At 36.8% G+C, this 21,530-nt stretch overlaps 1 protein-coding gene across 1 annotated transcript in view; it reads left to right on the top strand.

Annotated features, from left to right (window-relative positions):
- The first annotated feature begins 201 nt into the window (after nt 1-201).
- The window catches only part of LOC121415133 (scavenger receptor class B member 1-like), a 32,534-nt gene continuing 11,205 nt past the window's right edge, over nt 202-21,530 (top strand). The window contains exons 1-2 of the mRNA XM_041608259.1: nt 202-339; nt 1,145-1,348. Coding sequence (XP_041464193.1) covers nt 286-339; nt 1,145-1,348 — 258 coding nt within the window. The 5' untranslated portion in view covers nt 202-285. The remainder of the gene's footprint in view (nt 340-1,144; nt 1,349-21,530) is intronic.

Raw genomic sequence — 21,530 nt, 5'->3', positions numbered from 1 at the left:
AGAAATCAAATTGAAAAAGAAGAAGAAAACAAATCTATCAGCAATCCCAAGTGCCAAACATTATAATTAAAACAAAAACAACATGCCATTGACTTTTGACCTCAAAGTATTTGAAACAATGTGAAGATGAAAGGAAGAGATATGTGTTATTATGGTGTGAAATGACAGAGAATCTAATTAAAAACATTTTTTTGCAGAGAGTATCGTCCAAAGGTTAACATAACCCACTATGATAATGGGACAGTCAGCTACCTGAACAAGAAAAGTTTTGTCTTTGATCTTGACATGTCTGTCGGTCCTGAATCAGATACCTTCATTGCAGTTAACAGCCCTGTTTTTGTAAGTATCAGATTTTTTTGCTGATGATGGTGATGATGGTGGTGGTGGTGGTGATGATGATGGTGGTGGTGGGCAGTGGTGATGATGATGATGATGATGGGGATCATGATAATGATGATGGTGGTGGATGGTGATGATGTTGATGTTGATACGATGTCCCCTCTGCGTAGAGGGGTTTATAGCTTTTTAAACTATACTTGAATTTTGTTTTATTCTTATGTATAAAGGATCCTCAAGTAAACAGTATTTTATTATTGATAGGACTGCCACATTTATAGTGGAACTGTATATCAGAGCTCGTACTTGGAGAAGATAATTGTGTGCTAAATACTTCGAGCTTTTATCTATGCAAAACACATTCAATGCGCAAACTAGCACAAACGAGTATCGACTCTTCAGAGTAAAATGTGATCCTTGTAACCTCGTGATTTCTCTTGAATATTCAAATATTAATGCGTGAACTAAGTTTATATTAAAGTATTTTATAGAATTTTGGTTTTTGTACCCCGCTCATAAAGTTGGATAAAATTTAAACGAGGGTGAACATAATTAGCCCCAGTACATATCATTAGATTTAGAATAAAAATCTCTTAATCATATTTTTACTGGGTTACAACAAGAGTCTTTCTCTCACTTATACCCCCAAATAACTATTTTACACATCCTAAAATCCTAGACATAATTTGTTCTTATTCTTGAAATCAATCTGCCCCCATATAGAATATTCAAACAAAGATAAAATATTATTCTAAGGAGTTTAGTGATTAAAATGCAAACCACAATAATTTTTTATTGGCTCAAATAGACTATTGCTAATTGGCTCAAGAACGCCCCTGACCTGATCCAGAAAGCTTGGCAACTAATTCACGAGTTATCTAAAGCTGATGTCATAATAGAACTGTCAGTTGGAGGCTTCATATGGGGCTATCCAGAAAAGTATTTAGAATTAGCACAAAGGATCCTTGGTGAAGACATCGTTCCTTTCACAAACTTTGGCATCCTGATGGGGGTAAGTGAAATCTGTTTATCTGACAGTCAATCGGATCGGGTTCGCCTTATAGTTACTAAACTTTTTGTTATTCATCTTTTTAATTATTTATTTTTTTGGAACAAGTTAGCAAGAATTCTTACAGCATTTCCATTTACTTGAATGCAGGATAAAAGAGAATTATCGATTAAATGCCTTGCTCACGGTCATAGGTGTCACGGCCGGGGATCGAACCCCGGACTTTCCATGTATAGTCAGGCGCCTTAAATACCGCTCGACCACGGCATCTCGCCTTAGGGCCTGGATTCGATTCCCGGCAGAGACATGTTTTTTCTTCCTCACCAGAGTTGTTAAAATGGAGGGAACTTTGGAGGGGGGGAGCTATGGGGGAACTATGATTTGAGCTACACCTACCATTGTTCTCCTTTATTCATTATGAAAATAAAAAGAGTTGCAAAAACTGTTGCATACGCGTATAATGTCTCATATATAAGGTATAATGTTGATAAATTAATTCTGTGTCTGTAAATGCTTATATAGGAGGAGAGACCTGCGGGTCATAGTGATTCAGTTCACTTTTCGCCTCCCAGGCACAGGTGAAGCCAAACAAATAATAATAATAATAATAGTATATAAAGATACATATATATATGTGTGTGTGTGTGTGTGTGTGTGTGTATATATATATATATAATATATATATACATATATATATATATAAATCAAAATATTCTGCGTCGGCGTCATAATGTATAAACAAAAGAGGACTTAATACAAACGCCGTGAGGGGACATAATCTTCCGAATTTTCGGTCATAGACCTTCTTCAGGGATATATATATATATATATATATATATATATATATATATATATATATATATATATATATATATATATTGAGAAGATGCTATATTCAGATACAGCGAATAAAGCAAACGACGTAGCCGGGGTTTAGTTCATCAAGTTTATTTACAGCAAGCTTTCGGCCTTAACTTGGCCTTCTTCAGGCATCTGAAGTACACGAGAAACAATGTATAAACAAATGTACAAACAACTTAAGTAAGGCTAATTTAGGTTGTAATTTAAGTCGTTGAAGTCAATAAGAATGGCAGCCGCCTTATGAAAATCTGTCCTTTCACACATGCGCTTAAGATACGTATCAAACTTAAAGTTGGAATACTTAGTAGAGCTAATAATAATACAAACATGACAAAGTATGTTGACAACGTTGACAACGCCCACTTACCGAAAAACTCCCCTCCCACTTTAAAGACACTGCTCACTTCCAGAACCACATCAAACAACTGAACAGAGACTCCAACATAATTTCCACCAGAACAATCCTAGCAACTGCTGATGTTACATTTCTATGCACTAACATACCCCATAATGAAGGAATGGAAGCTTGTAAAGAAGCACTAAACTCAAGAGAAAACCAAAATCCACCCACTAGTCAACTAATTAGATTGCTAGAATTAATCCTCAAGCTTAATAACTTCAAATTTAATGGCAAACATTAAATCCAAGTCGAAGGCACAGCCATGGGGACCCCTGTCGCCCCATCATATTCAAATATATTCATGGGCCACATAGAAAGAAAACTAATAAATCAAATTAATTCCCCACTCTCAAAATCATGGAAACGATAGACGGATATATAGACGATATCTTTTTCCTGTGGAACGGCTCACCACGTACACTCGAAAAATTCAAAGGAAAAATGAACAGCATACATCAGTCCATTAAATTCACGTTCATCTCATCCCACCACCAAACACACTTCCTGGATGTATCACTAACCTTACACAATAATCAAACACAAACAGAACTTTAGACGAAAACAATCGACTAACATGCCTACCTCCTACCTTCCTCGTGCCATCCCAAACATTGTCTCAAAACTTCCCCTATAGCCAAGCTCTCAGAGGAAGAAGAGATTTGTTCTGAAGATGACCGAGAAGAATATCATCTTGGTCGGCTTCAAAAACATTTTGAAGTCCGAGAATACAATCCATAAATGGTTAACGAGCAAATCGAAATGGCAAAAGAAAAATCTAGAGAACAGCTCCTCACATATCAGACGGATCAAGAAAACAAAAAAATTTCCTTTCCCGTGACCTTCTCTCCCGTTACAGCCAAGGTACCCCAAATTATTAAAAAAAACATTTCCCTATCTTACAACAATCGACAACAACGGCCAACATCTTCCCGAACCACCCAACCACCTCCTACCGCAGAGGGCGCACCCTACACAACCTCCTTGTCAGGGGCTCACAGGCCTAATTCATTTCCTATAGACTCGTGTGTTAAAGTGGCACTTAAAAAGAATTCATAAAAAATAAGGAGGAAATTCGAGGGTTGAATGTTTACTACCAGTGGATAGGATAAATGTCTGACATTCCATATCTGACCAGAAAAAGGGTACCTCGACCGGTTCATTTTAAAATAAATCAGCATTTACAAAGACAACACCTGACGGGACGCGTATTTTTTAATTACACCACTGCTCCGCCACAACATTGAAAACCCCTTCAGAAACGGCTCGCGCAGGAGTCTAACACGTTAACCACACGTTTTGTCGTGCCGCGCACTTCTTTATAACAAACCTTATTTCGATAATGAATAAGATATATAGCTTTTAAAAAGCGTTGAGTTTGTTGGGACCTAATCCCTAATCTGCTTGCATTATTTATTAATTTCACAATGTGAAGGAACCTTTTTCGCAGTTATGGCACCTCCAGATATTCATGCAGATCCATGAAAAAAAACCTAGGGTTCTTATAGCTGCAGACTCCTTTTTTTCTTTTCTTCGTCTTAAGTTTTCCCCTCTCTTCACCGGGTCTTTTCAGCACTCATCCTCGCTCTCTCCGGCATTCTCCTTTCTGTATTCGGGCGACAGTGCAGAGGCCTCTGCATTGCTCTCTTGCTTTTTGCCCGACTCAAAAGACCTTTATTTTGTTGTTAAATTAGGCACATTCATGAATTTTGTTTGTATAAACACCAATGGCGTACCTAGGATTTTCCACAGGGGGGGGCATTATCACAAATAAAGGAGTTCGTACCAGACAAAAAATTGACAAGCAAAAAAAGGTCTTCAAGCTCGTCAGGGGGGCAGGTATACGTCCTTTGCATGGGTTGTGGCTCGTCAGGGAGGACAGAGTGCCCCGCCCCCGTAGGTACGCTAGTGATGAACACCTTCTTTTCTCGAGCTATTTACAAAGTACATGGGGACTGCTTCTGCATTGATTTGCGCTATAATATAGAAATATGATTTTATGTTATCATTATTTTCATTTGGCAGATAAGATCTCTCTATACCCCTCTATTCTGTCTTTCTTTCTCATTTTTTTTAAAAGAAAGTCTACCCAAAAATATTTTTTTTTCAACAGGACCAGAAAAATCAGATTGGCAGAACTAAAAAGTTTGAGGAAAATCGGAAAACTTATAAGAACGTTATGAATTTTTAATCATATTCAGGTGCACTACTCGGATAACCATTTATTTTATCTACTAGGATCATTACTACAAAATTTTACCTTTTCCGAAATTTTGATATCCTCAAAACCTTTAACCAGGATATCTTGATGATTGATATTTTTTCATGATTCGGATACAGACTTAGCCTCTTTAACAACCTCGAAAATATGAATTTATGATTCAATATTTATAGTAATTGAGTGATTAAAGGTATAAAAATATAGTCAAGCTCAATATTTTTAGTTCATTATGTTTTAAGAAGGCCTACATAACAATATAATAAAATGTAAACTTGATTCGAGTTCTGAAAAATAATGTGATTAATTTTTGTCAAATAATGAATCTTTAGTATAAATACATTTGTAAATAAATTAAGTGGTTACAGGGGCTGATCCAGCTTTTTATAAAGGGGGGTGGGGTGGTATGCGAGGGAGCGTAGCGACCGAGTCCAAGCGAGCAGAGCGAGCGAGGGGGAGGGTGTGGGAGGGGGTGTCCCCCCTTCCACAGTAGGGAAAATTTTTGAAAATCTGTGTGTGAAAATGGCGTTTTCTTGCATCTAAAACAATAATAATAATAAATGAAATACATATATAGAAATAGAATAAAATAAATTTACAAGTTAAAAAAAGATAAGATTTTTTTTTGGGGGGGTTAGAACTCCCCCCCCCCCTCTAGATCCGCTTCTGGGTTAGTGGTGCATCCATGACTTCACAACATCTGCAATTGTCTTGTGATTTCCCCATTTTTTTCATATGATTAAAATTTCATAACTTTCTTTAGTGTCCAATATTCCTCAAACTTTTTTTTTTGTTAATCTGATTTTTCTGCTTGGAAAGTGTCTCCTTCGAAAGGGGTGGTCCAGGCAGAAGATATTCATATCTCAATAAATAGAGTAAAATTCACAGCCTGAGCAAAATGCTGAAAAGTTTATCAAAATCGCCATAAATAACAGAGTTATTGAATTTTAAATGATTTGCATTATCAGTTCTAGGCATGTCTTCATGAATATTCATTAGGTGGGCTGATGAGTATCCCCACATGTTCTTTTGTATTTTATTGTATGAAAATAGGTTTATTAAAAAAATTCTACCATTATAAAATAATTGGATTGACAAATGATTAAGTGCATTAGTTATTCATACCGCAACTTATTTCATCATCATATAGAGACACATCATTTACAAATGTAAATGAAACAATTATGATTTCATAGGCCTCTAGTAACAGAAAAAAAGAAAGTTGGGATGTGACATCATCAGCCCACCTAACGAACATTCATGGCAATGTGCATAATTGTTTTCACGAAATATTGATAAAATTAGAATTTTACTCTATTTATTTAGATATAAATATTTTCAGCCCGGACCATCCTTTTAAGCATTCTCCCCTCTTGCTTAAGGCCTTATGAAATATGAAATATTTTGATTTTCTCATCATTGTCATGTGAAATGAAGTTTCATTCCTCCCTGAACACGTGGAAATTCCAGTATTTTAACATTTTGTGCTTCAGGCAATGAGGTCCTAATAATCAAATTTGTAAAAATTGAAATATTGTATAATTCAAACAATAAAAAACCAAAGAAATAGTGAGTGAGTGACGTCATCGACTCTCTCATTTGGATGTAACTGGCTCGTTCATATAACTATTTTGTTGAAAATAAGCGAAACTTTGAAATGTCATAACTTTCTTATTTAACATCCGATTTTGATGAAATTTTCAGCATTGTGCTTGTCTGATTTCTCTCTATTGATTTAAATCAACATTTTTCTGAGGTGGACTTGACCTTTAAATAATAGCATGAACAAACTTGAAAAAAATGATATACATATTCGAAAGTGATTTAAATATAATTAACATACATGTCAAGTTTAAATCAATATAATCAATATCATTAAATATAATTAAATCAATACAATTATATATCATAAGAAGAGTGGAGGGGTCCACTGAAAAGCAAAGCTTGTAGAATGTGGACCCCTCAAAAAATAGATACAAGGAATATTGAAATATACGTAAAGGAATACATGAAGGTAACGAAAATTTCCGTTTCAAGGCATAGCATTTTTGTCTTATCGAGCAAAAGAACAAAGAAAGCTGCTCCAAAGCATAGCATTTTCTTCTTATCGAGACAAATGAAAAAAAAAATCCACTCCAAATCTTCGCATATTTTCCTTTACGCCGCTCCGTCCGCATGGATCTGCTACAATAAGCCGCATTTTTGGTGAAAAGCGGCCGCTGAGCTCTGTCCGACCATTGCCTCTACGCTAGCGCACCCGGCGCCCGTGCATATGCGATATCCAGTGTGCACATGTGATGCATGCATGCACTAAATATAGCTGCGTTTTCTTTTCGAATATTTCCGAATAAAAACGTGTACGATGATTAAAACGAACAAGATAATTCTCAAATCGGAAAGTATCCGAGAGCAACAAAGCCACTGTACCCGGGGACGTTGTTTACACTATGAGAAAACCTACTAAAAACAACAACGCCTGTGTATTCATTGAAAATAAAGAATAATAAATTAGTTGCTATTGATACCCATTCTTTTGTACGCACAGATATCGCCCGACGATGAAACTTAAACCGGCTTTACGAGTTTTCTTGGACAATCATGTTGTGCATCTTTGAAAGGAAGTGGCTCCCCCCGAACGTATTATGGTACAGGGGTCAAAAAACGTCATTAATCACGTGACATATAATAAAAAACATTTTTTTTGTAATCAGTTTCAACTTTTTTAATTTCAAGTCAGTGATATGTAAGTTAAACCATTAAGTGTTGTATCCATATTTTCCCCCAAAAATGAAAAATGCCAACATAATAAATAGCGTTATTTAGTGACGACAAAGATTCTGCTTACGAAATGTATAGTTCAGTTAATCTAGCCAGAATAGGGGGGTAACCCACCACTAATTGCAACACGAGATATTCCACTGAAATGCTTTCCAGGAAGGTCCCCTATTTACATACTAAGAGTCCCAAGAAATCCAAGCAGTGGAAATGTATGAAATTTGCATATTATGCAAATTAGCCATGAAAAATTAGAAAAAAAAGGGAAACAATCCAAAGATTACAAATTGAATGTCTAAAAAAATTTAATTTGAATAGAAATTCATGATAAATAACTGAATTCAATGTTTTTAATCAAAAGCGCAAAAATTTCTACCTCATTTGCATATTATGCAAATAAGCATCCTTATATGGAAAAAGTGTCAAGATATTGTGATTTTTCTCATATAGACTGCTTGAAAACATTTCATTAAATTAATGTTGACATTGATATGCTACTATATCACTAAGCATGAGAATTCATCCCCATGCCTGAAAATTAATTTGCATATTATGCAAATTAGCCATTTAAGAAAATAGAAAATGAGGAAATTAATCCAAAGATTACAAATTAAATGTCCACAGCAAGTAATTTTGAACAAAAGTTCATGATGAATAAGTAGGTTCAATGTCTTTATTCAAAAAAAAACTAGCATATCTTCCTCTTTTGCATGTTATGCAACTAAGTATCCTTATATGGAAAATGTCGAGATATTTTGATTTTTATCACTTTGATTGCAGTGAAAACATTTCAGTTTTTCAATTTAATATGCTGCTATCACTAAGCATTCAAATCCTAATACAAGTATGATTTATATTCAAGGAAAATACTGGAAATATGTTCTTCGCTTCCTAATAAGCCGCGTTGTTAGTCTGACAAGATGATGGGTTTGGCATGACAAAGCACAGTATTTGAACTGGGGCGTAGTTTGTTACAGTTGACAACCCTTTCTTATATGGATGGGAACGACTTAGACTTTCTTGAAATTTCACCGTATAAAAAAATAAAGGGAGGCCAGGAAAAGCAAACTTATGGCAGTTAAGATCTGATAAGTAGTCTCATTAAGAAGTGTAGCAGAGATTCCGTCTGGCCTAGTAGCTTCATGCAGGTTTTTTTTTTTTTTACTTTAACAATTTCTTCAGTAGTCTGACTACACCTGCTTGACTAAACAATATGTTATCTGGCCATATCTGGGTCAGGACTGGGTCCCAGGACTTGTAGATCAGTGTCATCATCATCATGATCAGTGGTGAATACTAAGACTAAATATCTTTGCCTTCCTCTAATAATGCTATTCCAATGTAGTCATAGCTATGGCTCTGTGGAGCCGTGATATGTGCAAACGCAGGGATATGTGCAAACAATGGTATATGTGCAAAATTTCGCCGGGATTTGTGCAAACAACGGAATTTCTGCAAACGCCACGCCGGGAAATGTGCAAATCTGACAAAATTTATCAACGGCATCTGTGCAAACGTAACGACGGGATATGTGCAAATGAACAGTTTTCACGGGAAAAGTGCAAACCTCAGGGATATGTGCAAATCACTGTTTTTATCCATATTAAGGATATGTCTCATGAAATGTTTTATAACATTATTATTATCATTATTATTATCTTATTTGGCAGAATATCAAACAAGTCAAATACAATGATAAAAAATAATTGTTACAATAATACAGTAACACAAAAATAATAAAACACTGGATTCCCCTGGATAAGCTGCCAGGCATTGGGCAAAGTTAACCAAATAACTATAGTCTGCGGACCGCCCTAACCCATACCCCATCCAGGTGAATCCACTGTAGTATTTTCATGCGAAATAAACATAGCATAAAATTTCGTTCAAAGTTACATAATATAACAAAATGTTCAATTACTCAGAATCAAAACATAAAATCATACAAACAAGTAGCAATAAATACACTGCATTAAAAGGTAAGAAATTGAATAACAGAAAGGAAATATGCTGACCAATTGTCTAAATTAATTTTGGTTGGCTTTGTCGTTAAAAATGAGAAACATGCCTGCATAAGGGATAAGCTACAGCTTGTGTCATCGGCAATGAAACGCTTTTCAGATCGAGAGGCAGTGGGGGGGGGTTCACCAGGCTTAGTGGACATTTGCTCCGGCGACAATTGCTCCGATGGAAAATCTATAGATGAACCGAAACATAAAAGCTAACCTCCAAAACTAAATACACCCTAATCGTAATCCTGTAAATATTCTGAACCAAAAACTCTATCACAATCCTAACACTAATCCTATGCCTTCTGAGATATTAAGACCGGAGCAATTGTCGGAGGAGTTGATGTCGTGTCACCTTTAAGGGACATTTAGTACTGTTTCGAACACTGCATGGGGCAATTGAAGGGAATGGGAGAGGCAAGCATGATTTCCACTGATTCACACATTGAACTTGATCTGTTGATTTCATTTCCAGATTTCATCAGAAGTTGTCGAATTTCTTTGAAATTTAATTACAAACACAAAATTTCGAGATTACTATGGCATTTTATATCAATTTTTATGAATCTATGAATAGTCAAATAAGACATTGTTTCCTATCTCTTTTAACACACCCAAAGTGATGTACCGACGCCAGCTTGTGTAATATCAGCCACATGTGTAAAAACACTGTAACCACTAACGTATATAAAAGTATTTCCAACACAATCATGTCATACTAGCGCACTTTACCAACAAGAGGCATTAATTTTGAACTATATACCCACAAATGCGATGCACTTTACTCTCTAAATGCAATTTTTTTTAGGTTGCAATTCATACACCTCCTCGATTTTACAACGAATGTTCCATATGATATGAATGCAGGGGCTGCAATCTCGGGGGGGGGGGCAGGGGTTCACAGTGCCACCACTTTTTGAAGCACTAAATAGTTTTCCCTTTTAACCCAAGAACTTTGCCCCTTTCATCTTAGAAGGACCCGTTTTATGTGTTAAAGTGTGCCCCTTTACCTTTTATAAGTATAAGTGCCCATGCTCGTATGAGATAAGTTTCCATTCCTTAAAACCGCTCTTTTCATGCCCTATCATTGCCCGTTTTCCTTTTTTCGCGTTCTTATTCCTTCTAAGAGTGCATATTTAAAATGTTTCTCTCGCCCTTTAACCCTATCTTGGCCGGGGGCCCTCGGAGGCCCCCTCCCCCCCCCCTCAACGAGTCGCGAGATATTTTTGTCGCGCAAATTTTTTTGACCGCGCTGCTCGCTCACTTTTTACTTTCAAGTCTTGCGCAATTTTTGAGACCAATTTTGCGTCACCCGGGTACGCGGTTCCGAAGTTACGCAATGTTATGTAAGTGCGTGTAGGACCAAAAATTGCTCAAAAACGTGATTTCGTGTACAAAGTCAATGTAAATTATGTTTTCAACCAAAAATCATAAATGTATGATTATTTTTAGTTTTGCTGGCCTTAATGTATGTATTTTATGCTGTTTATGATCTAAGAAGAGTCCCCGACGAATTTCATTGAAAAAACAAGGAAAATAAAAGGTAAAAAAACAAAGAAATACATAAGAAATTGCAAAAAACAATATAATACATAAGAAATTGATCTGATATCACAATTTTTTTCATGTACACTTTCTAAGAACATCACGAAGGGTTTCTAGGCCAAAATTAGAACATTCGGAGCTTTATTTATGGAGTTAGAGGAAAAAGTATGAGTTCGCATACTAATTACGCTTTACGTATATATGGTATAGGCCTATTAGTGTGGTATGGTGTGTCATCCCGTAGGACTAGCGTGCCAAAATTGATTTTTTGGTTGTTTTGGCTTCAATAGGGTCCCCTTAGACCAAAAACGATGGGGGTCAAATTTTCAGACCCCTCCTTCCCTTTGTGGGGGGTCCTTTTTGGCGCCATATTGGCCTGTACAAAGCCCAATAGGATAATCCATTGTTTTCAACCTTATTTCTCACTTTTCTTCGCCAATTTTATTTTTAAGTTGTCTGAGGTGTACAAGAATGAATATTTGATGATGTTGTGAAGTCAATATTTTTTCACTTTTGCCATACGGGGGGCGGATTTTGCGAAAAATGCCCCAAAACTGTAAACTATTACCCCAAAAATGTAATTTTCCCCCTTTTTGGCACTAGAATTAGGACAAAAAGATTACAAAATGAAGTGCATATGTCTTGTTGTACAGTCCAATAACAGAGGAATACATCACATGTAATTTATATGATTATTATTGGTAAATTAATGTAAAAGTCACCCCCATTTCAGGATTTTATGCAGTGAAAACCTAACTACAACACTAGAGGGCGCCATAACTTATCATGATGATATTAGTGTGGTACGGTATATCATGACACAGTTTTTTTTTTATTCACTTGGGTCCAATCTAATCACGAAATGATAGGGTTCCAATTTTCCCCACCCTCACCCACTGCCTGAGGGTGGGGTCACCTATATCGAGACCCACTAAAATCAGGAGTATTAGTAATTTTGCGCCCGGTTAAACAATTAATTATTTTATGGTATTTTATCATCCCTAGACAGCTAAAATGCCTATATCTGAAGGCTTCAAGTTGGACAAGCATCCTACCAACCATATTCCCTACTCCCCCCCCCCCCCCCAACTGACTGGCATACAACTTTCACCATTTGGCCACTCGTTTTAGAGTAGAATTTACGATTAAAGGACTTCTATTCGAATTGTCAATTATGTACTTCTCGGCTAATTTCCAATTACTGATAGACAGAAAAAAACACATAAAATATAATTTTAGCCCCCCCACACACACACACACACGCGCGCACATATGCACATATTCATTATTGAAATAACATGTGATGTTTAGAGAACTTCCGAACTTACATTGTTTTTCAGCAGTTGTTAGTACTAATTGACCTCAGGAATAATATACTAAAAATCTACCAAAATCTGCATCAGGCAAAGTGGTTATTTTCAAGATAGTATCCAAGAGGCCACCATTCCCTTAAAATTAATGAATACGACTCACTCATTATCCACCCTAGAATCCTAGTTAGTTTCATACTCCATGGTCGAGGAGTTAAAATAATCTGTTGACACAGGGTAGAGTGAATATGAGGACCCCAGCATACCTGGGAAATATAAGATGACATCAAAAAAGCCTGCAGTGTGCTAAAAATCCGCAATTTGGTTTTGATTCAATGATTTTAAGGGTGAAGTAGTAAATTGGAAAAAAGTTACAAGGACAGTGAGTGGTCTGGTTGGTCCAAAAATCCATGATGGCTTCAAAAAAATTATTCTGAAATGGCTGCTAAAATTAAAGCAGATATAGCTGATTTCATATCGTCCATGGAAATGTGATTTCGATGTTCAATTTTAAACCACTAGTTTGGGTTAAGTACACTCTAAAAAATGAAGTGCTAAGTTAGCTCTTAAAGAGCGTGTATAGTGACTGCACTTCGGAGTGCCGATTTGTCTAGTCGGAAGTGCAGTCACTATACACGCTCTTTAAGAGCCAAATTAGCACTTCATTTTTTAGAGTGTAATATAGGATAAGTTACAAGGACAGTCAGTGGTCTGGTATGTCCAAAAATCAAAGATGAATTCCAAAAAATGATCTTAAAATGGCTGCTGATACTTAAAGCGGACAAAGTTCATTTCATATCGGCCTAGGAGATACAGGTGGGTGTTTCATAAAGCTGTTATAAGATAAGACGACTTTAAGAACGACTGGTGATCCTTTCTTTTGGTAAATGGTATACACCATAGGGGATGGTTTAGCGCGTAAGAAAGGATCACCATCGTTCTTAAAGTCACTCTTAACTTACGAACAGCTTTATGAAACGGCCCCCAGTTTGGTGTCTAAACCAATGGTTTCAATGGTCAAATAAAACATTTGGATAAGTAAATAAGGGCTGTCAGTGGTCTGCTATGTCAAAAAATGCGATATGGCCTCCAAAATGCAGGGTCTAAATTGACTGTGGTTCTTAAAAGTAGACATAGTTCATTAGAAATGCACATCGTGGATTTGATTTTGGTGTCTACACTAGAGTTTAAAGGATCAAGTATTGTTTCAAGTTGAAAGAACAGTCGGATGTCAAGTTTATCAAAAATCCAAGATTGCTTAATGACTGCTATTACTTTAAAAGTGGATATAGAACATTAAACATACACCTGGGGATATTATTTTGGTGTCTACACTAGTATTTCAAGAGTTGAAATTAAAAATACATATTAAGGACTAGCTACAATGACTATGCAGTTATCCATTTTGCCTTAAAATCCAAGTGGGCTTTAAAAAAATGTGTTCCAAAATGACTACTGTTACTTAAAAGTGGAGACATTATTCAGACAATACCAACCTGTGAGAAATATTTTGGTGCCTACACTTATATGTATGGGATAAGTTATCATATTGATTCATGAGATTTTAATAGCACCCACTTGATGATTTTTTTTAATATACCATGGATTTTAGACAAAATGGAAAACTAAATATCCTTGTTATTTGTTGAATGTAATATCTAACCCTTTATACCACCATGTAGACATCCAAATTATTCCTCACATATTAATATTGTATAAACTCTGAACATTATTGATAAGTTTTAAGAATCATTTTAGATGCCATTTTGAAAACATTCTTGGATTTTTAGGCAAAATGGACAAGTGCATATCTTTGTAACTAATCGAAATTATTATTATTATCATGAAACCATTGAGTGGACACCAAAATCATATGTCCTTGGTGAATTTTAAATGAACGATGTCCATTTTTAAGTAACAGCATTCACTTTAGACTCAGATTTCTTCACGATATCTTGGATTTTCCGACATAGACCAATGACTGTCCTTGTTATGATATGGTAATATTAATAATATAGGTATATTTACCTAGGGAAGCCACTTCAGTTCTAAAAACTGTTCTCCCAGCAGGCCTTGCCATTATTATTACCCCTGCCTTAGATGGGCTGCTTAGGCGCTTTAGCATTCATTGAATTCCTTCGCGCATTCAGGGAATTTCTACCGGGTACCCATTTACCACACCTGGGTTGAGTGCATCACAATGTTGATAAATTTCTTGCAGAATGAAACTATGCCATGGCTGGGATTCGAACCCACGACCCTTTCAAAGTCAAAAGACCAATCCACTGGGGCCACAACACTCGAACGGTTTTAACTAATTTTCTGACTTTAAAAATCATGGTTTAAACATGAAACCATATTCTTGATGGATATTACATGTCCACTTGTAAATAACGGTGGCTATTTTATACTCTATTGTTTAACATACTCGACCAACGACTCTCCTTGTAACTTATTCTAATGTATTATTAGACTCACTTTTCCATGGTAGTCACACACATTCATATTCCCGGATATTTTACAAACTTTATCGGTTTTTCAAGCAGCAACAGCAATGTCAAACTCCATTTTTGGAAGCCATCTTGGATTTTTTCAACATACCGGACCACCGACTGTCCCGGTATGTTGAGTCCAAGATGGCCTCCAAAAGTTAAATAAATAAAGAAAGGAAACGGTATTCTTGTCCGATTCCATCTATCTCAGGTATATAAAATGTGCTATGTCCATTTAAAGTATCAACAGCCATTTTAAACTCCATTTTTGGAAGCCATCTTGGATTTCTGGGTCCTCGTAACTTTTCCCGATATACTTCTTCACCCTTAAAAGTCTTTGAATAGAAACCAAATTAAGGTCACTTTATAAGTAAAAAAAATCCATGATTTTTTATTTTAGCCCAATGCAGCCATTTTGCCCCCCCCCACGTGGGGGGGGCGAGAATCAAAACAAATTAGATGCCCATACTATGAATCGGCATTGGAAATAATTGCTCTTGAAATGTGTCAGCTTTCAAATTTATTGATAAAATTACAGTGCCTAGAATTTGATTTTTTTAGGGAAGTGCTTATCATAAGTTATGGCGCCCTCTAGTGTTGTAGTAGGGTTTTTCACTGCATAAAATCCTGAAATGGGGATGATTTTTACATCAATTGACCAAAAATAATGATATATATTACATGTGATATATTCCTCTGTTGTTGGATTGTATAACAAGACATATTCATTTCATTTTGTAATCCTTTTGTCCTAATTTTAGTGCCAAAAAAGGAAAAATAATATTTTGGGGGCAATATTTTAAAATTTTTGGGCATTTTTCATAAAGTCCGCCCCCGTATGGTAAAAGTTAAAAAACATTGACATCACAACATCATCAAATATTCATTCTCATACACCTCAGACAACTTTAAAATATAATTGGCAAAGAAAAGTGAGAAATAAGGTTGAAAACAATGGATTATCCTATTGGGCTTTGTACAGGCCATTATGGCGCCAAAAAGGACCCCCCACAAAGGGAAGGAGGGGTCTGAAAATTTGACCCCCATCGTTTTTGGTCTAAGGGGACCCTATTGAAGCCAAAACAACATAAAAATCAATTTTGGCACGCTAGTCCTACGGGAGCTGTGTCAGTGACATACCGTACCACACTATATGGTTGAATGGTGTTGTTAAGAAGGAACCAGAAGGTAGCACAAGTGCTAGTCGAGACTGATTCCTTCAAATCTTTGATATTTTACATAAAAGAAATACGTGTGAACAGGGAATAATGCTATAAATGTTGTTTGAAAAATCACAATGTTATATAAAACATATAATTAGAATTAGAGAATTATATAGAATACTCTTTATTCTATTGAAATATTTCCTATTCTCTTGTCAGAATTAAATTAGAGGGTTGGTTGTATTTAGGTAAGCAAATAATTCCTCTCTGAAAGTGTTCCTTGATCTCTTTTCCTTTATATAATCTGATAAACAATTCCAAATTTTTGATCCCATGAAAGTAATTGAAAACTGGCCCTGTGTGGTTCTGCATATTGGGAGATATAATTGATCAGCATCTTTACTCCTTGTAGCATATTTATTGTAGCATAATTACGTAATAACGATTTGCATGAAATAAATTACGATACAATTTTGTAGATTATTTCCCAGACAACATGCGTGCCAATTTTCGGTGCGATCACGCGATCGACGGCCGGGATCTCAAGGGGGGGGGGGGGGGCTGGGAGCCCCACCCCCCGGCCATATGAACTCCAAAATACACCGGCCTAGATAGGGTTAAGTTGCCCCTTTTCAGAGTGAAATTCTTCTTCTGTAGTGTGTACATTTTCACCTTTGATTAAGTGCCCCATATGAATATTCTGATAAATGCCCCTTCTCTTCTGGTTTGTTCAAATGTCCAATTTGCTATTATAAGGTATATATATTTGCGATTAGCCTCGTTTCTTTTATGCAGGGGCATCTGAGCCGAGGGAGGGGGGCACTTGCCCCCTTAACAAATGGACCTCGTTCCATGGACCCCAAAAGTTTTCAAGACCAAGAAAAAGAAAAGAAGAAAAGGAAAGGAAAGTGGTGAAATATGATAGTGTTCTCTATGTCAAAATCTATCACAAATATTTTTTTTCATTAAAAGTTTCAAAATTTTGCTCGCTCGCTCGCAGCTTTAAAGAAATTTTGCCCCATACGCCATGGTTGCCCCCCTTAATCATTTTGCTCATTACCCTACTAGGGTACATATGCTATTTTGTTTTTAAATAAAGTTTTTTGTTTCAAGTGCCCTTTTCAAAAGAGGAAGTGCCCTTTTTCGCTGTGCCCTCCCCTCCCCTATCAATTTTGCTCTGCCGACCCATGCTGGTAGTCTACTTTTCCAGACCCAATGCGACCTTACCCTACAAGATGAAGGTTATTAGTCTACTTTTTAATACTCAGTCTTGGCCATATATTCTTCCAAACAACAGGATTAACGCTATACCTGGACTAGCTAAGCGTAGCCTTTACTCAAATCCCGGTGGTTTAAACGATAAATAAACTTTAAAACTTAGACCTTACCATCTTCTAAACCATTGCCATGTAACCAAGCATTTGGATATAGAGCTATTATTTTCTCCAGACCCAGTCATTTGAAGAAAAAAATCAAGAATCTTCGAAACTACAATCCGTCATCTTCAATACTAAGACCCTGTAATGTAGCACATGGGTATACAGCGTAATTATACAGTGGGTGTACAGTGTAGTTTTTTAATAAATAGGTATGGAGTAAAGGCTATGCTATAGGTACCTGTGCTTTGTTGTAGACTATTACTTTGGAACATGATGGGGTCTTAGTATTTAATTTTTTCACCTGGTTTGGAGTAAAGACTACACTCTATATCCATTTTTCCCACAGAGATGAGACGGTGGGGTCGTCAAATTGAAGATCTCCTAATTTTTTTTAATAACAGCGTCTGGGGTAAAGACTGTGCTCTTGTATCCATGCTTTCTTACAGGGTCTTATTTTTGAAGATTATAACATAATTTTTTAAAACGGGTCTGGAGTAAAGACTACGATATGTACCCTTGCTTTTAACGGAGTATTAGTCGTGGGTCTTAATTTTGAAGGTTTTTTAATCAAAGGTCTGGAGAAAAGACAACACTTTATATCCATCTTTTTTTCACAGGAATGAGACTGTGGGGTCTTGATAATTTGTTTAAATAAACGGGTCTGGAGAATTGAGAACACGTTATAAACACGTTCTTTATAACAGGTGCCACGAGCCTAATAAGTCCATGCATCAGGGGAGCTAAAGATATTCCTTCGACCCAACCCATTCGAATTTTTGTCAATTTGATATTGCTGATTGACAAAAATGTATGAATATGATTCAAAATTAACACCGATTCTAGAAATGGTAACTGCTGAACTTCCTTCGCCCAAATTGGGAAGATGAATAAGTGACTTGGAACTATTTTTCGACTTGCGGAATAATTAGGGCTAGTTTACTGTTTCAGTTGATGAATTTGATCCATTCATAGTTGTCTTCATATATGGCGATTTATTTTTAAAATGAGCTGGCTACGGTACCCTCTCCTGATCAGATTTGGAATGTCACATATATATCCTATCCAATGGTAGTAAACATTATACCCTCTAATTTCACATTTGTTTTTCATGAATTTTTCAAAAGTGCCATTTTAACACACAAGTCTATGGGGAATGTTTTACGCGCGTGACACCACCAGAGTCTTAGTAGTGGAAGATGGCGGGGCTTAAATAGCTTTGAATTTGTTTAATCACCCGGTCTGGAGTAAAGACTACACTTTAAACCCAGTAACCACCGATATCTCAGTTGGTAGAGCGGAGGACTGAAGTTGATTGACAACTGTTAACCCTGTGTCGCTGGTTCGAATCCGCCTCGGTTGATGTGGGTCTTTTGGCGCAAATATTCACTACTGAATGACACGCGCCGTATAAGCTAAAACAACAACAACAAATTATTCCATAGGAATTAGACGGTGAGGTATTAAATTTGATTTTTTTTATTGATACAACAAGGTCTAGGGTAAAGACTACATTCTATATTCATTTCTACAAGGTCTTAATTTGGTAGACAGTGAGGTGTTGCAGATTTGTTAATTATTTTTGAATGGCTCTGCTCCTTACGTATGCTTTAGTACAGGATCTTAGATCAGAAGGATCTTCAAATTATTAAATAACCGGGTCTGGAGCATTTAAAAGACTACACTCTACATCCATGTTATTCCAAACGATAGTGTGGGTCTTCAATTTAAGGTTGGTGCCCCCCCCCCTGCTTCTCTGAAAATCGTTTCATTGCCGATGACACTAGCTGTAGCTTCTCCCTTATGCGGGCATGTTTCTCATTTTAAACAGCAATTTTATGAAACATTTCATGAGAAATAGCCTTTATATGGATGAATGCAGTGATTTGCACATTTCCCGGCTTGGCGTTTGCACAAATTCCGTTGTTTGCACAAATCCCGGCGAAATTTTGCACATATACCGTTGTTTGCACATATCCCGGCGTTTGCACATATCACGGCTCCACAGGCTCCCAATATGCTGATTGTTACAGCCTGGATCATTGTCAATCCGGTCAACAAATTATGTACTATATGCTTGTCTACAAACCCTCTTAAGGTCCTCTTTAATGCATTGCAGCAATTCTGAGTTTTACCTTACTGATGCTTTTGGAGCTTTAAAATGTGCAAGCCTTTCAATCTTTTCTCTAAGACTCAATCTTCCGCCACGACTTATATCCATTGACTCATTGAGGCAAATTGTGTCGGAAGAAGACGAGGTTAACGGTGTGTTCTTGTTAAAGTCCTCTTGATTGGCATCGAGTCTCCTATGCTCGACTTGTCGGATTTCAGTACAGAGAGTCGTATGATTGTCCATGTACATCTGCATGACACTTTTAAAGTCAGCATTCCTCCAGAAGAACATCCATAGTCGTACCATAATTACTAAAAGGTTTATTCCTCTGGATAACCTCACAGTATACCCATGAGTACATTGTGGCAAATAAATCCCGGAAGTGGTACAAACTGTCTAATCAATGTTGGATTGTATTTGATGACGTTAAGGGTGTTCCATTATGTTGTGTCCTCTTGTTGGAAAGGCAATAATCTGGCTTAGTCCTCCATCTGGTTTTGTTCATTGTCTCACTGAGGAATTTCTGATTACCATAAATATCAGGAAATTAATATTATTATTTGCATACGACTTACCTAGAAACTATAGCTTTAATATTTGGAGATGGTTGCCATATGAGATTTATCAAAGAGGAAGGAACAGAAAATGGATGCTTCATCATGAAGCAGCAACAAGATTCAGCAAGAACGTCTAATCACGATTCCTGTCTGTATCTGAGAAAGATGCCTATAATGCACTTTAAGCCTTCATCATGAATTTATGAATGACTTTCACGTCGCTCGTATAGGCAAATGCCCATTAAACATGCCCAGAGATCTTGTGATCCACGCAAGTACTCATATTCACCACCAAGACAAGTGATGATGATGATGGGTTCAAATAAAGCGTCAGTATCCGCCTCAGCTGGGCGCTCGTGGCGCTTGCTCAAAAATAGGAAATATCTCAAAAATTTCAGTGTCTTCATGGTCTTCAAACAGTGCATAGGTCTATCATTCAGTTCAAGTACTGTCCTAGTAATGCTACAATTGAGTTATTCTTGGGATAATTAATGTTGGAGTGGGGAACAGAAGGTCTTCAGGTAAGACTCAAAAGTTGATTGGGTCCTGCTCCCCTGATAAATTGGGGAAGGCTATTCCACAGCTTTGGCCCAGAGATGTAGAAGGCTCTGTCACCCCAGGTTGTGTGGCTGAGAGATTCCCTCAGCAATGCTTGATCTACTGATCTGAGACTGCGTGTTGGTCTATGTTGAGATAAGAGCTCTGATATGTAGGGTGGAGATTTATCGTTAAGCGCTTTAAATACTAGGACCCCAAGTTTATAAGCTAAGTGGTGTGCTACAAGGACCAAATATTCGAAGCTAATGGGCTATTATTTGTACAGGTGTGACATCTTGTGCTGATCACTTGGCAATCCAGGAGCTTGCTAGCGTGGACTATACTTGCAAGAAACGCTAAAGTCTCTACAAAGTCAAGAACAGAGCAAGACTTGGATGGAAATAATGAAGTGGGTCCATGCAAAATGGACTCATCATTGTACAATATGAGTGGGGTAACTGCTCGTGACAAATGTCAATATGGTAACTCCCGTAGGAACTCGGCAGGACAGCATTTTTGCTGGTAAACGCCAAGCTGGTATATAACCAATTTCCTAGGTAACACTTTACGTCTTGGTTAATCAGTGATAGTGGCTGATCTTATAGACGACAGACATTACTCTCGGGCCTTTTCATCAAAGTAGAGACAATGGCAGAGTAGGGATTCGAACTCTCAACCCTGCGATTATGAGTCCAATACTCTAACCACTGGACCACACGACCCGTTTGGTCCAACCAAGCAAGAAGTGTAGGGATGGTCATCATGGTTAATGAACATAATCTACATAGAATTTTCGAAGAAAGAATTACGTAGTTGTTCCTTGAATATTTAT

This window comes from Lytechinus variegatus, chromosome 1 (assembly GCF_018143015.1).
Source record: "Lytechinus variegatus isolate NC3 chromosome 1, Lvar_3.0, whole genome shotgun sequence".
Classification (NCBI taxonomy): Eukaryota; Metazoa; Echinodermata; class Echinoidea; order Temnopleuroida; family Toxopneustidae; genus Lytechinus; species Lytechinus variegatus.
The sequence above is the reverse complement of the archived record's forward strand: the minus strand, read 5'-3'. Positions and strand labels throughout refer to the sequence as shown.